This window comes from Danio aesculapii, chromosome 18 (genome assembly GCF_903798145.1).
Source record: "Danio aesculapii chromosome 18, fDanAes4.1, whole genome shotgun sequence".
Taxonomy (NCBI): Eukaryota; Metazoa; Chordata; class Actinopteri; order Cypriniformes; family Danionidae; genus Danio; species Danio aesculapii.
Genome location: NC_079452.1, coordinates 52,358,730 through 52,372,701, shown reverse-complemented (window position 1 = coordinate 52,372,701; position 13,972 = coordinate 52,358,730). Strand labels below are relative to the sequence as shown.

The 13,972-nt window shown below is 54.0% G+C and overlaps 1 protein-coding gene across 1 annotated transcript; it reads right to left on the bottom strand.

The window, feature by feature from the left end:
* Positions 1-3,994: 3,994 nt before the first annotated feature.
* Positions 3,995-13,387, bottom strand: LOC130245386 (uncharacterized). The gene is made up of 6 exons (XM_056478049.1): positions 13,332-13,387; positions 5,606-5,778; positions 4,850-5,019; positions 4,526-4,780; positions 4,184-4,429; positions 3,995-4,105 (listed from the first exon to the last, which is right to left on the bottom strand). Exons 1-6 carry the CDS (start codon positions 13,385-13,387, stop codon positions 4,019-4,021), a joined length of 987 nt encoding a protein of 328 aa, XP_056334024.1. The 3' UTR covers positions 3,995-4,018.
* Positions 13,388-13,972: the final 585 nt, after the last annotated feature.

The window sequence follows — 13,972 nt, the reverse complement described above, 5'->3', positions numbered from 1 at the left end:
AGGCCACTGCATTGTCCTCCTTTTCCCTTTTGAGTTTAAAGCAAAATGTTACCTCCATCATGATGGATTACCATTACTAAACATTTTTCTTCACTCTTTAGAGAAAATATTCATTCATTCATTCATTCATTTTCTTTTCGGCTTAGTCCCTTTATTAATCCAGGGTCGCCACAGCGGAATGAACTGCCAACTTATCCAGCACATGTTTTACGCAGCGGATGCCCGTCCAGCCGCAACCCATCTCTGGGAAACATCCATACACACTCATTCACACACATACACTACGGACAATTTGGCTTAAGCTTACCCAATTCACCTGTACCTCATGTCTTTGGACTGTGGGGGAAACGGGAGCACCTGGTGGAAACCCGCAAACACATGGAGAACATGCAAACTCCACACAGAAACACCAACCGACCCAGCTGAGACTTGAACCAGTGACCTTCTTGCTGTGAGGCGACAGCCCTACTTACTGCGCCACTGCGTCACCACTAGAGAAAATATCTTGAAACTATTTGAAAACACCCAACAACTTTTTAAAAAATGGACCAATCTTCCTCTTTTGTTAGCTGGCCGCATTAACACAGTAAAAATGACTATTTTGCCCAAATATCTTTTTCTTTTCCAATGTATCCCAGTATATATCAACAAATCATTAAAAAAATAGACAAGATGATTACCCAATACATTTGGAATAAAAGAAATCCTAGAATCAAGAAGATATATTTACAGAGAATTAAAATGAAAGGAGGGATGAGTTTAGATTAGATTAGATTCAACTTTATTGTCATTACACATGTACTTGTACAAGGCAACGAAATGCAGTTTGGTCTAACCAAGCAGTGCAATAGCAACAAGTGCAGGATACAGGTATAAGTTACCTGTATAAAGTGCAATTATAGAAAAACTATGGTAATATTTACAGATGGATGTACTATGAACATTGTATACAGGTTGTATTAGCTATGAAGAGAGATTTACAATAAATGAATATATGTACAGGATGCTATTAGTAATCAGAAGTGTGCAGACAGATAAACATAATTACAAATGTATATGCACAGTGGGTGTGTACATCATTAAAAATGTCCATGTGCAGTGGGTATGTACAGTTCAAATAAGTGAATCGGTGCAATGTAGTGCAATGAATATGTGCCAATTTAAATGTGCAAATGTTAAACAGTGCAGTGATTGTGAGGAATATAAGTTAGAGGATTGTGGGGGTGGGGGGGGTGAGAGGTGTCCTTAAGAATACTGCGTGCTCGGCGCAGACAGCGTTTATTCTGGATGTCCTCAATGGCTGGCAGTGTAGTCCCTGTGATGCGTTGGGCAGTTTTCACCACCCGCTGCAGTGCCTTACGCTCAGCAACAGAGCGGCTTCAATACCAGACTGTCTCAGTTGGTCAGGATGCTTTCTATTGTGCAGCGGGAGAAGTTCACCAAGACAGCTGATGAAAGCTGGTTCTTCTTAAGTTGCCTTAAGAAAAATAGGCGCTGGTGAGCCTTCTTGACCAGGCTGGAGGTGTTGGTGGTCCAGGAAAGGTCCTTTGAGATGTGGGTCCCCACGAACTTGAAGGATGAGACCGGCTCAACGGACATCCCAATAATGTGGGTGGGATCATGTGAGCCTGTTCGTCCCTTCCTGAAGTCCACAATGAGCTCCGTGGTCTTGTTGGTGTTAAGGAGCAGATTATTGTCGGTGCACCAAGTGGCCAGATGCTGTATTTCCTCCCTGTAGGCAGTCTTACCACATTTTCAGTTGTATTACTGGGCATGTAATATCATGCATGTAATATCAGAGCATTTTCTTTTGGGGTAAAAGAGGGGTTATCAGATTGGGGTCACATGGAAAAAAAGTAATGTTCCCCTTCCTCTTGGCCAGCTTTACTTTACTCAGCTTTATCTGTTTCACCCACATCTCGATTAAACAATGCAGTGGTTTCATTCATTTAAAATTTGGAAACAGGTTTGAAAACACTTTAAGTGGCAAACATGTTCTGTCTTAAGCCCACTGACTGACAATCATTCATTTACCCCTTCTAAAACTGACTCTCTATTTCAGGTCTGGTCAAATAAAGGGATACACTCCTTTAAAGATCTTTTCATTGATAATCGTTTTTCAACGTTTCAACAATTACTGCAGACATTTGATCTGCCAAGTACCCATTTTTTTAAATATCTACAAGCTTGCAGTTTTTTCCAAAATAATTTTATATCATTTACTATTGAACCACCAACCTCCATAGTAGACACTTTGTTTCTACAGAAGCCATTTATGAAAGGAGGAATTTCAATTATATGTAATAAATTATCTCAGTTAGAATGTGATGTTTCATTAGAGCATCTCAAAATGGCTTGGGAGGAGGATCTAGGAGCAGAAATTAAAAATAACAGTGTATCAGGCATGGTTTATTACAGTTTAAGATTCTTCACCGACTCCACTTGTCTAAATTGAAGCTCGCTAAGATGTTTCCTTTCTTAGACCCACTGCGTGATCGATGCAATCAAATCCAGGCATCGCTTGGTCACATGTTTTGGAGTTGTTCTAAAATTGTTAATGACTTCAGTCATTTCAGTTTTTTAAACTAATACCAGAAGTGGTGGGAAAACAAGTATACCCTGGGCCTATTTTAGCTATAATTGGTGTTAGCGATGACGCAGAATTATCTAGTAATCAACGTACAGTGATTAGATTTCAAACCCTTTTGGTATGTAGATTGATTTTTCTAAATTGGAAACAAAAAGATCCTCCATGTTCCTCCACATTAATAAAAAATGTCATGTCCTGTCTGCAACTTGAGAAGCTAAGGCTTTCCCTAAAAAAAAAAAAAAAGAATTTTGATGTAATATGGAATCCATTTATTAAGTACTTTAACACGAGAGCAGTAATAGAACACTAGTTGAAACACCTTAAATATCCACCCATATTTATTTATTTATTTTTTTGCCATTTCCCCCCTCTTTTCTGTTTTTTTTAGTTATCTTATACAAATAATAGTAACATGATGTTACAACTCTGTGCTTAAAAGGAAAAAAGTGCACGTATGTAAAAAAATTATCATTTGTACTGATGTAAAAAAATACAATAAAAAGAATGTTTAAAAAAAAGTCTTCTCTCCGCTAAACAGAAATTGGAAAAAAAATAAAATAAACAGGGGGGCTAATAATTCAGGGTGGCTAATAATTCAGGGGGGCTAATAATTCTGACTTCAACTGCAAATATGGATTTTATAATAAAAAAAATCCAGTGAATGTTTACTGCTTGGAAAATATAAAAATAATTCTTTAAAGCGCCGGATGCTGAGAAAATGAATTAAACACTTTTCTGAAAAGGGACAAAGAACCTCATATCCTGTTGGGATGAATCATGTAATCATTTACTCACCATGTGCAAGCTCATGTAATTGCACTTTGTATTGTATATAGAGCCATTTTCAGTGTTTCAGCAACATAATGTTAGATCTCTCAAGGAAAACAGCAACAGTAAATGTAGGTAACAGAAAAAAGGGCCATTTGTATTTCATTGATGTTGCTGTAGAAGTACTGACAGATCCGACCTTGATATATTTCCTCACAGAAGTTAACCCCCGCTTTTGGGCAGCCCTCTTCCGACCTCTTTATGCAGCCCAAAGGACCGAGCCGTCCCGGGAGACACCTGCAAATACCCAGAGTTGGACCATGGGCCATATGGCCGTTCAACGCCGGCGCAGACCTGGACAGTCTCGTCCAGCCTGGCACCTCTTTGTGTTTAAAAAGGGATCATTTGTCCCGATGGGCTTTCAACCAAGGCTGAACCTGGACGCGGGCGTCCCACGCGACACTTTTACCACAGGAGACAGGGATCATTTGTCCCAATTGGGGCTTAGCAAAGGCTGAACCTGGACGCGGGCGTCCCACGCGACACTTCTAACAGAGGAGATAGGGATCATTTGTCCCATTCGAAGCTATGTTTTATCACACAGATAGAGGAATAATAAAGACACTGAACACCATATGACCTTTATTGTTCAATTTTTATTTAGGAAGATTCAGAGTCTTCGGTTGCTTCGAGGGGGCGTTTCCCCTTCGAAGGCGGCCATGGCAGCGTCCTCCTGCTAGTTCCCTCCTGAAAAAGAGAAAAGGCCAGTTACCTAACACCACACGTCCCTCTGTTGAGGTCCATGCCAAAAAGGAACTGATTTACCATGGGTGACCCGGGACTCTCTGCCCTCTGGCGCCCCTTCCTTGAGTGGCGTTCTCTGCCCGCTGCCTCCTCCTCCTCCTCCTCCTCCTCCTCCTCCTCCACCAAGGCCCTCTCGAAGAGTCTGCGGTGCTCACGTGCTTGGAGAGGGCCTAGGTGAAGCGCGTAGAACTTGTCTGAGGTTGAGGTATCGTGGCACATGAATTGGGCCACCTTCCTGCGATCCTCGGAAGAATGTGAATTCTTTGCCTGCGTCAGAGACAGACAGACAGACAGAGACTTTTTGGGGTCAAAGCCGCTGGCAGTCATGGGGGTCAGCGGGGGGGCACTGGCATAGATACTCACGTGGGTCGCGATGGCAGTTCGGACGTCAGTGAAGGTGGGCTTGCCGGGAAGCCCCATGCTGGTCCATGCAGATTGAAAATATTTGTTCAGGGTTCGACAGGGACTGGGTCTGGAAGTAAAAAAAAAATAGGAGGCCTGGCTCCCCCCGGGGAGGCTAGCCCGCAGCTGCAAAAACCTCCGGAACCAGCTGTATTCTTCCTTGTTGAGAGACAGCTGAGCCGCGCCGAAGGCTCGGTTTGTCTTGTGCGTGGTGATCTGGGAAAATCAGAGAGAAGATGAGTGAGCCCTACCACTGGTGGCCGCCACATGCAACGTCCCACTCACGTTTATGACATAGGCGGACTCGTCCGGGCTTCTGGAAGCCTCTTGGACCTCCTGGATGGTCAGGTTCTGGAAGACCCCACAGCGATGGCCCGTGATGCAGGTCAGGTAGCCGGTCAGGTAGCCATAGAAGCGCCACTGCTGCCTGGTGTCTGGGCTGGACTCGAGGCCGTCTGACGGAGGGAGGTTAGGGGTTAGACTTTTCCAACAAACCATGTTTACACCACCAACGGTTTTAAACTTAGCAATAGCCGCTGGTGCCCCAAGGCAAAAAGATAATGTCTGCTCCGGGGCGCCAGCGGCTCGGTCAAACCGAGCGACGTCAGCGTACCCACCCCTTAACCCCCGAATTCGGGGGTTAAGGGGTGGGTACGCTGACGTGGCTTGGTTTGACCGAGAGCCGCTGGCGACCCGGAGCAGACATTATCTTTTTGCCTTGGGGCATCGAGCCACGTCAGCGTACCCACCCCTTAACCCCCATTCGGGGGCTAAGGGGTGGGTACGCTGACGTGGCTCGGTTTGACCGAGAGCCGCTGGCGCCCCGGAGCAGACATTATCTTTTTGCCTTGGGGCACCGAGCCACGTCAGCGTACCCACCCCTTAACCCCCATTCGGGGGCTAAGGGGTGGGTACGCTGACGTGGCTCGGTTTGACCGAGAGCCGTTGGTGCCCTGGAGCAGAAGAGGGAAGAACGGAGAGCAGGTCAGCGTTTCCACCGCCACTGGTGGAAACGCAGACCGGCGGGGACCAAACACTCACCTAGAAGGGCAGGTATTTTTCTCCCAGCCGTCCGATGGCAGCGTAGCAGGGTGGCTTTGGAGATGAGTCTGCCTTCTTTGGCTTGCTTGGTCCTAACCTCGTGCACCACGACGCGGCGGCGTATGCCGCGAATGAGAGCTCGAAGCTCCCTGCGAATCAGCACCAAGGTGGTACTGGAGAGGCGGCAGGAGGCCGGCGGGGTTTCGGAGAGATAATCCAGGAACTGCGCCACGTTCTTCAGGTAGTGCTGCCTCGTGGGCTCGGCCATGCCCGTTTGGCCTAGCAGGGCAGACCAGGCTCGGATGCGCGCCGGTTGGTTGAGGAAGGACAAGGTTTCTGGGTCCGCGTGGCCTGTCGCCATGAAGCCTAGGAAGGCCTTGACCCTCGCCAGTTTGGAGGCCACGTTATTCCGCAGACGGGCGGTGGGCTCGCTCCCCAATTGGAAACCCTCGAACTCTGCCAAAAGCAAGTCTGCAGAACGGGGGCGAAAGTCAAAAGTCAGCCTAGACGACATACACCCACCACCAGCCCAACAGAGAAGTGCCATAACCATACTCAACTCAAGGCGCGGGCGTGGTCCGGGTACGGGTACTTTGTTGGATCGTAGGCTTCCACAGGCCCGGAGGCCGCCCGGAGACCTCGGGCCGCCCCTCGCCCGGGGGCCGGCCCTCGCCCGGGGGCGGGGTCGGGGGATGGTGCCGGCGGGGCAGGACACGACCTTGCCCGCCTGCTCTTCCTCCCCTCTTCCCCCCTCCTCAACTCTCGATAGCGGCGGGCGAATTGGAGCTGGGCGGACCTCACCTTGTCCACCTGCTTGCGGAGCTCTGAGAGCTGGGCCTGTATGCGCTCCGTTGCGAGCCTGCAGCGGGGGTCGGCGCAGGGACGCTCGGCTTCCGGGCCGTCTGGTTCCCGTTCCTCCTCGGAGGACGACGCCAGCCGAGACACCACGGGTACCGTCGGTTGAGTGGACCGCAACCACCGCAACTCTCGAGCCACTTTCCGACGCCTCGCTCGGCCCATAGCCTCCTTCCTGGCCGAGACGGAGAGCTCGGCGTGCTGCTTCAGGTGTCTGTCTAGGCGGGCCGGCGTCCTCCGGCAGCCGGGCACCGGGCACGCCGTCTTCCGCATGTCCACGCGCCCAGCGGCGAGCGCCAGCAAAAGCCTCTTCTCGTCCGCGTTCGACACCTTGTGAACCGCAGACAGGTGCGGCGAGAGGCGGCTGTAGACGTTGAAGCAGAGCGCACATTCGGCCATGACCGTCCAAGACCAAGGCTGGAGGGAGAGAGACCCACATGCCGCGTGGAGCGGTTTAAAAGATGGCGGACGAAGCGTCCGCTTCCGCGTCAGCGACGCTGGTTCCCCCTCCCCCTCTTAAAGGGGAAGGACCGATACCTACGAGATCCCTTTGATCCAACTTGTATGGAAGCAGTTGTTACGACTTTTGGTGGATTTTTGTCCCAGGAACAACGCACCATTTCAGGCAGCCTCACCGTGCCAGCAGCGGGGACTTTCGCTGCTTTTTGATTTATTCCCCTTTTCCCACACAAAGGGATGGGCATGAGCCCCGCCGAACACGCACCGTTTTGGGCAGCTTGTACTGCGCCAGCCCGCAGGGGGCTTTTTTGCATAAAGCTTTTTATAGTTCCCTTCTCTGCCCCCACAAAGGGATGGCATGAGCCCGGCCAAACACGCACAGTTTTGGGCAGCTTGGACTGCGCCAGCCCGCGGGGGGCTTTTTGAATAAGCCTTTTTATAGTTCCCTTTTCTGCCCCCACAAAGGGATGGCATGAGCCCGGCCGAACACGCAATGTTTTGGGCAGCTTGGACTGCACCAGCCGCGGGGGCTTTATACATGGCTTTTTCCCACTTTCAAAGCAGTGTCGTAGAACCCCATCGAACACGCACCTTTTCCGGGGCTCACCGCATCATGAACCGCAACCATCAAAAAGGAGGGGCCAGACCGTAAGCCCGGACACCACTGACCCCGGCTAGTTTCACCTCGCCAGAGACTACTAGCGGCCACCCTCCGCCTCCACCAGCCACCCACACACCCCTCCGGGGGAGAGGGGTATGGGGGGTTCAGGTGGGGCAGGGGAGACCGCCGAGGGCCGGCAAGGATAAACCCGAAGGGGTGGGCGTGCTTGCGGACGGGCAGGAGACGCAGCACTGGTCACGCACACACACAGGGGCTGGAGCCAGCACCAGCCCGTACCCCACACGGCCCCTGGGCTCGACACACCACGCTGGAGACTCTACCGAGCCCACCTACCACCCCCAGCCCTTGTTCCAGGGCGAGGGCGGCGCGGACTGAGAATCAGCAGGGGGGGGACAAAGCACAGGGGGTCAGGCGGGCGGGCTGGCGGGCAGAGCGCCGGACATGCTCTTGGTCAAAACCAGACGGGCCATTTGAGTTTTTTTTCCCCCCACAGATAGAGGTGGGAAAGGGGGGGGTTGTGTGCGGAGGGACACCCCCCCACGCCTCCCTCACAGCACGCCCGAGGCAGGGAGGAACCAACCACACCCATAGAGGCCGACCCACCCATGTTGGGGCAGGTGTGCCGGGCAGGGGCCTAACCCATGGGGCGTCAAAACAAGCTCCTATCGATCAGCGTGCTTGGTGCAGGCGCGAAATGGTCAAAACCTAAGTCCAACTTTCTCAAAGCTGCCCAACCGTCAGAACCTAAGTCCACATTTCTTCGCCGTCGCCGAATTCTCGATGGGAGGTCAGAGACAATCGGCGCCGGACAGGCACCTCCAGGCGCGGGACGTCCCGAAAAAGGGGTCTCCCTTCGGGCATGGCTTGGCGGGCTGGGGCCTGGGTCTCATAAAGTACCCCGGTGAGCGTCGCCAAGCCCTTGCCACCGGCCGTTCCCGAGACCAACCATCTTCATCATGGCCCCAAATGGACTTTGGTTTCAAAAGCTTGCTGGAAAGACCTACCATCATCCCAAATGCTGATGCTGACACCCAGGGCCACCGCTCCCACCCCCTTTCCCCCAGGGCCCACACCCTTTCCGGGGGCAGGGGCCCACGTCAGAGGGGCTGGAGCCCCTGACTCCCAAGGCCACCACTGACAGCCCCTTTCCCCCAGGGCCCACACCCTTTCCGGGGGCAGGGGCCCAGGTTACAGGGGCTGGAGCCCCTGACTCCCAAGGCCACCACTGACAGCCCCTTTCCCCCAGGGCCCACACCCTTTCCGGGGGCAGGGGCCCACGTCAGAGGGGCTGGAGCCCCTGACTCCCAAGGCCACCACTGACAGCCCCTTTCCCCCAGGGCCCACACCCTGTCCGGGGGCAAGGGCCCACACCCTGTCCGGGGGCAGGGGCCCACGTTACAGGGGCTGGAGCCCCTGACTCCCAAGGCCACCACTGACAGCCCCTTTCCCCCAGGGCCCACACCCTTTCCGGGGGCAGGGGCCCACGTCACAGGGGCTGGAGCCCCTGACTCCCAAGGCCACCACTGACAGCCCCTTTCCCCCAGGGCCCACACCCTGTCCGGGGGCAAGGGCCCACACCCTGTCCGGGGGCCGGGGCCCAGGTTACAGGGGCTGGAGCCCCTGACTCCCAAGGCCACCACTGACAGCCCCTTTCCCCCAGGGCCCACACCCTTTCCGGGGGCAGGGGCCCACGTCACAGGGGCTGGAGCCCCTGACTCCCAAGGCCACCACTGACAGCCCCTTTCCCCCAGGGCCCACACCCTTTCCGGGGGCAGGGGCCCACGTCAGAGGGGCTGGAGCCCCTGACTCCCAAGGCCACCACTGACAGCCCCTTTCCCCCAGGGCCCACACCCTGTCCGGGGGCAAGGGCCCACACCCTGTCCGGGGGCCGGGGCCCAGGTTACAGGGGCTGGAGCCCCTGACTCCCAAGGCCACCACTCCCACCCCCTGTCCCCCAGGGCCCGCACCCTTTCCGGGGCAAGCACCGGGCCCAAAGGGTCTTCTAGTTTGACACCTGCTCACCAGCAGACCCCGGGCACCCCACACTTGAGCCACGAACATTGACTTAGCTAGTGGCACTCGCTACGCAGACGTGCCGTTGGTGAACCATCTGGATGTGGGGAACCACCCTCTCCATCACCTCGCCCGTACTGTGGTACAGAGATAGCTCAGGGGCACCAGCCTTTCCCACTACCGCCACCCGGCGCAGTGCTCAATTTGTTGAGGCGGCTGGGGTGCACCAGCGGCACGTAGTTCCAGGGGCGTTCAATATGGGAGTTTTGTGCTTCCCTTCTTCCAGTGTCGGACGTTCGCCAAGGCCAAGGCCAAGGCCAAGGCCAACAGCACTGGCCGGGTTCGGGGCACTGTCTTTGGGCAAGACTTAAATGTCTGAACCGCTTGGTTGGGGCGGGACCCCCACCCCCCAATGCCAGCGGCGCTGGCCGGGATCGGGGCACTATCTCGGGGCAAGCCTTTAATGTCTGACCCGCTTGTTTGGGGCGGGATCCCTACCCCCCAATGCCAGCGGCGCTGGCCGGGATCGGGGCACTATCTCGGGGCAAGCCTTTAATGTCTGAACCGCTTGTTTGGGGCGGGACCCCCACCCCCCAATGCCAGCGGCGCTGGCCGGGATCGGGGCACTATCTCGGGGCAAGCCTTTAATGTCTGACCCGCTTGTTTGGGGCGGGATCCCTACCCCCCAATGCCAGCGGCGCTGGCCGGGATCGGGGCACTATCTCGGGGCAAGCCTTTAATGTCTGAACCGCTTGTTTGGGGCGGGACCCCCACCCCCCAATGCCAGCGGCGCTGGCTGGGATCGGGGCACTGTCTTTGGGCCTGACTTCAATGTCTGAACCGCTTGGTTGGGGCGGGACCCCCATGCCCCCAATGACAATGGCGCTGGCCGGGATCGGGACACTTTTGTGGGCAGCCAGCCTGGCCATTGAACCCCTGGTTCGTTCAAACGCAAAGCCGCCAAAACCTAAGTCCACATTTCTTCGCCTTCCCCGAATTCCAGATGGCAGGTCAGAGACAATCAGCCCCGGACAGGCACCTCCAGGCGCGGGACATCGCGGAAAAGGGGTCTCCCGTCGGGCATGGCTTGGCGGGATGGGGGCCTGGGTCTCACCAAGTACTCCGGTGAGCGTTGACACTAGCCACGCGAATTCTCGCTCAATCAACTGTGTCACTGGTGCCCCTGGAACCCCCCTCACCGCACCAGAGCCAACAGTGCTCGCCCGGGGTCGGGGCACTGTTCCTGGGTAAACCTGCATGTCTCAGCCCCTTGGCTGGGTTTCCCCATGCCCACGGGCGCCCTCCAGCTCGCCCGGGGTCGGGGCACTGTTCCTGGGTAAGCCTGCAATGTCTCAGCCCCTTGGCTGGGTTTCCCCATGCCCACGGGCGCCCACCAGCTCGCCCGGGGTCGGGGCACTGTTCCTGGGTAAACCTGCATGTCTCAGCCCCTTGGCTGGGTTTCCCCATGCCCACGGGCGCCCACCAGCTCGCCCGGGGTCGGGGCACTGTTCCTGGGTAAACCTGCATGTCTCAGCCCCTTGGCTGGGTTTCCCCATGCCCACGGGCGCCCTCCAGCTCGCCCGGGGTCGGGGCACTGTTCCTGGGTAAGCCTGCAATGTCTCAGCCCCTTGGCTGGGTTTCCCCATGCCCACGGGCGCCCACCAGCTCGCCCGGGGTCGGGGCACTGTTCCTGGGTAAACCTGCATGTCTCAGCCCCTTGGCTGGGTTTCCCCATGCCCACGGGCGCCCTCCAGCTCGCCCGGGGTCGGGGCACTGTTCCTGGGTAAACCTGCATGTCTCAGCCCCTTGGCTGGGTTTCCCCATGCCCACGGGCGCCCTCCAGCTCGCCCGGGGTCGGGGCACTGTTCCTGGGTAAACCTGCATGTCTCAGCCCCTTGGCTGGGTTTCCCCATGCCCACGGGCGCCCTCCAGCTCGCCCGGGGTCGGGGCACTGTTCCTGGGTAAGCCAGCCTGGCCATTGAACCCCTGGTTCGTTCAAACGCAAAGCCGCCAAAACCTAAGTCCACATTTCTTCGCCTTCCCCGAATTCCAGATGGCAGGTCAGAGACAATCAGCCCCGGACAGGCACCTCCAGGCGCGGGACATCCCGGAAAAGGGGTCTCCCGTCGGGTATGGCTTGGCGGGATGGGGGCCTGGGTCTCACCAAGTACTCCGGTGAGCGTTGACACTAGCCACGCGAATTCTCGCTCAATCAACTGTGTCACTGGTGCCCCTGGAACCCCCCTCACCGCACCAGAGCCAACAGTGCTCGCCCGGGGTCGGGGCACTGTTCCTGGGTAAACCTGCATGTCTCAGCCCCTTGGCTGGGTTTCCCCATGCCCACGGGCGCCCTCCAGCTCGCCCGGGGTCGGGGCACTGTTCCTGGGTAAGCCTGCAATGTCTCAGCCCCTTGGCTGGGTTTCCCCATGCCCACGGGCGCCCTCCAGCTCGCCCGGGGTCGGGGCACTGTTCCTGGGTAAGCCTGCAATGTCTCAGCCCCTTGGCTGGGTTTCCCCATGCCCACGGGCGCCCACCAGCTCGCCCGGGGTCGGGGCACTGTTCCTGGGTAAACCTGCATGTCTCAGCCCCTTGGCTGGGTTTCCCCATGCCCACGGGCGCCCTCCAGCTCGCCCGGGGTCGGGGCACTGTTCCTGGGTAAACCTGCATGTCTCAGCCCCTTGGCTGGGTTTCCCCATGCCCACGGGCGCCCTCCAGCTCGCCCGGGGTCGGGGCACTGTTCCTGGGTAAGCCTGCAATGTCTCAGCCCCTTGGCTGGGTTTCCCCATGCCCACGGGCGCCCTCCAGCTCGCCCGGGGTCGGGGCACTGTTCCTGGGTAAGCCAGCCTGGCCATTGAACCCCTGGTTCGTTCAAACGCAAAGCCGCCAAAACCTAAGTCCACATTTCTTCGCCTTCCCCGAATTCAAGATGGCAGGTCAGAGACAATCAGCCCCGGACAGGCACCTCCAGGCGCGGGACATCCCGGAAAAGGGGTCTCCCGTCGGGCAGGGCTTGGCGGGCTGGGGCCTGGGTCTCACCAAGTACCCCGTCGAGCGCCGACACCACCAGCCACGCTAATTCTCACTCACCCAACTGTGCCACTGGATCCCCAAATGGGCTTGATCGTCTTTTCAAAAGCTGGCTGGAAAGACCAACCATCATCCAAATGAGGCTTTGTTGTTCCAATCAATTATTTTACTTCCTCCAGGAGTGTAATCAACAGTCCACCTAAAACCGAAACAGCTCTGTGACAGTCTTGATAAAACATTTCAGCACTGCCAGAAGCATCTTTGGAGGACAAAATAGAGCCCTTGTGTCACGAGTGTCACTTATTTCAGAACCCTTAATACACTCACTTTGATCACTGCATTACAAATGACTTTACAAGTAGATTCACCAGAGCAGAATCAACAGCCAATTTATTCAAATACCTTACTTGTCTTTATTTATTTATTTATTTATTTAACTTTTGTATAACCATACCTCTACAATTTAATCTTGATTCTAAAACTATGACTTCTTACTCTCACGCTGTATTGTTCAGTGGCTACAATCGTAGACCAGCTTAACTGTTGTCCTGCACAGTAGCTGAATGGACTCTATGCACGATCTCTTCCGCGTTTGCGATTAGCCCGCATATCAACTTCCGGTGCAGCACGGCGATCACTTTAAGCGGATGGCACAGGTGAGAATGATAGATTACACTCATTGTTTCTAAGAGTTTCCTCGGATTATCGTTAAGGACATTAAATAAATCATGAGACAGAGAGCTGTCGCACCAAGCAGCAAAGACGAGTAGAGGTTCAAATTCTACATCTCGAGTTACATTCATCATTTTGAGGGTGAGTATTATCATGCTATATATACGAATAGCAATTAAACGCTAGCCTTGTCCGTTTCTCACAGTTCAAATCGATTTTTCAGCCATGCGATGGACGGTGTCTCCCTCACAGTTGCTCTTACTCTGGACACGTTACTCTGGATGTTGTAGGATGCAAGCTGTGAACCTAAATCAGATGTAATGCATTTAGATGTATAAATCAGAAAGATATAAGTATAAGGTTTTGCACATTTGTGCTTAACACATGTGTTTCAGTTTGTTATTTGCCCATAACATGACACTAGAATGTTAAGTGTGTGTGTGTGTGTGTGTGTATATATATATATATATATATATATATATATATATATATATATATATATATATATATATATATATATATATATATAACAATACTGCAATTTATTGAAATTCATGATAGTTAATGCTACAGTATGTTCTTTCATTTATTAGCAGAAAGTTGTAAATACTACAATATTTATTCATTTTCTTTTCGGCTTAGTCCCTTTAAATACTACAATATATACAGTATAATACAGTTTACTATAGTATGATTAAAGATGTAATATTATTTAATTT

What these genes read in the sequence shown, in the direction of transcription:
- LOC130245386 (XM_056478049.1), bottom strand. Translation starts at nt 13,387, where the DNA reads ATGATGAATGTAACTCGAGATGTAGAATTTGAACCTCTACTCGTCTTT. An exon ending in AAAAATACCTGCCCTTCTAG is followed by an intron (nt 5,020 to 5,605) that starts GTGAGTGTTTGG and finishes TCCCTCCGTCAG; the next exon opens with ACGGCCTCGAGTCCAGCCCA. An exon ending in AGTCCGCCTATGTCATAAAC is followed by an intron (nt 4,781 to 4,849) that starts GTGAGTGGGACG and finishes TGATTTTCCCAG; the next exon opens with ATCACCACGCACAAGACAAA.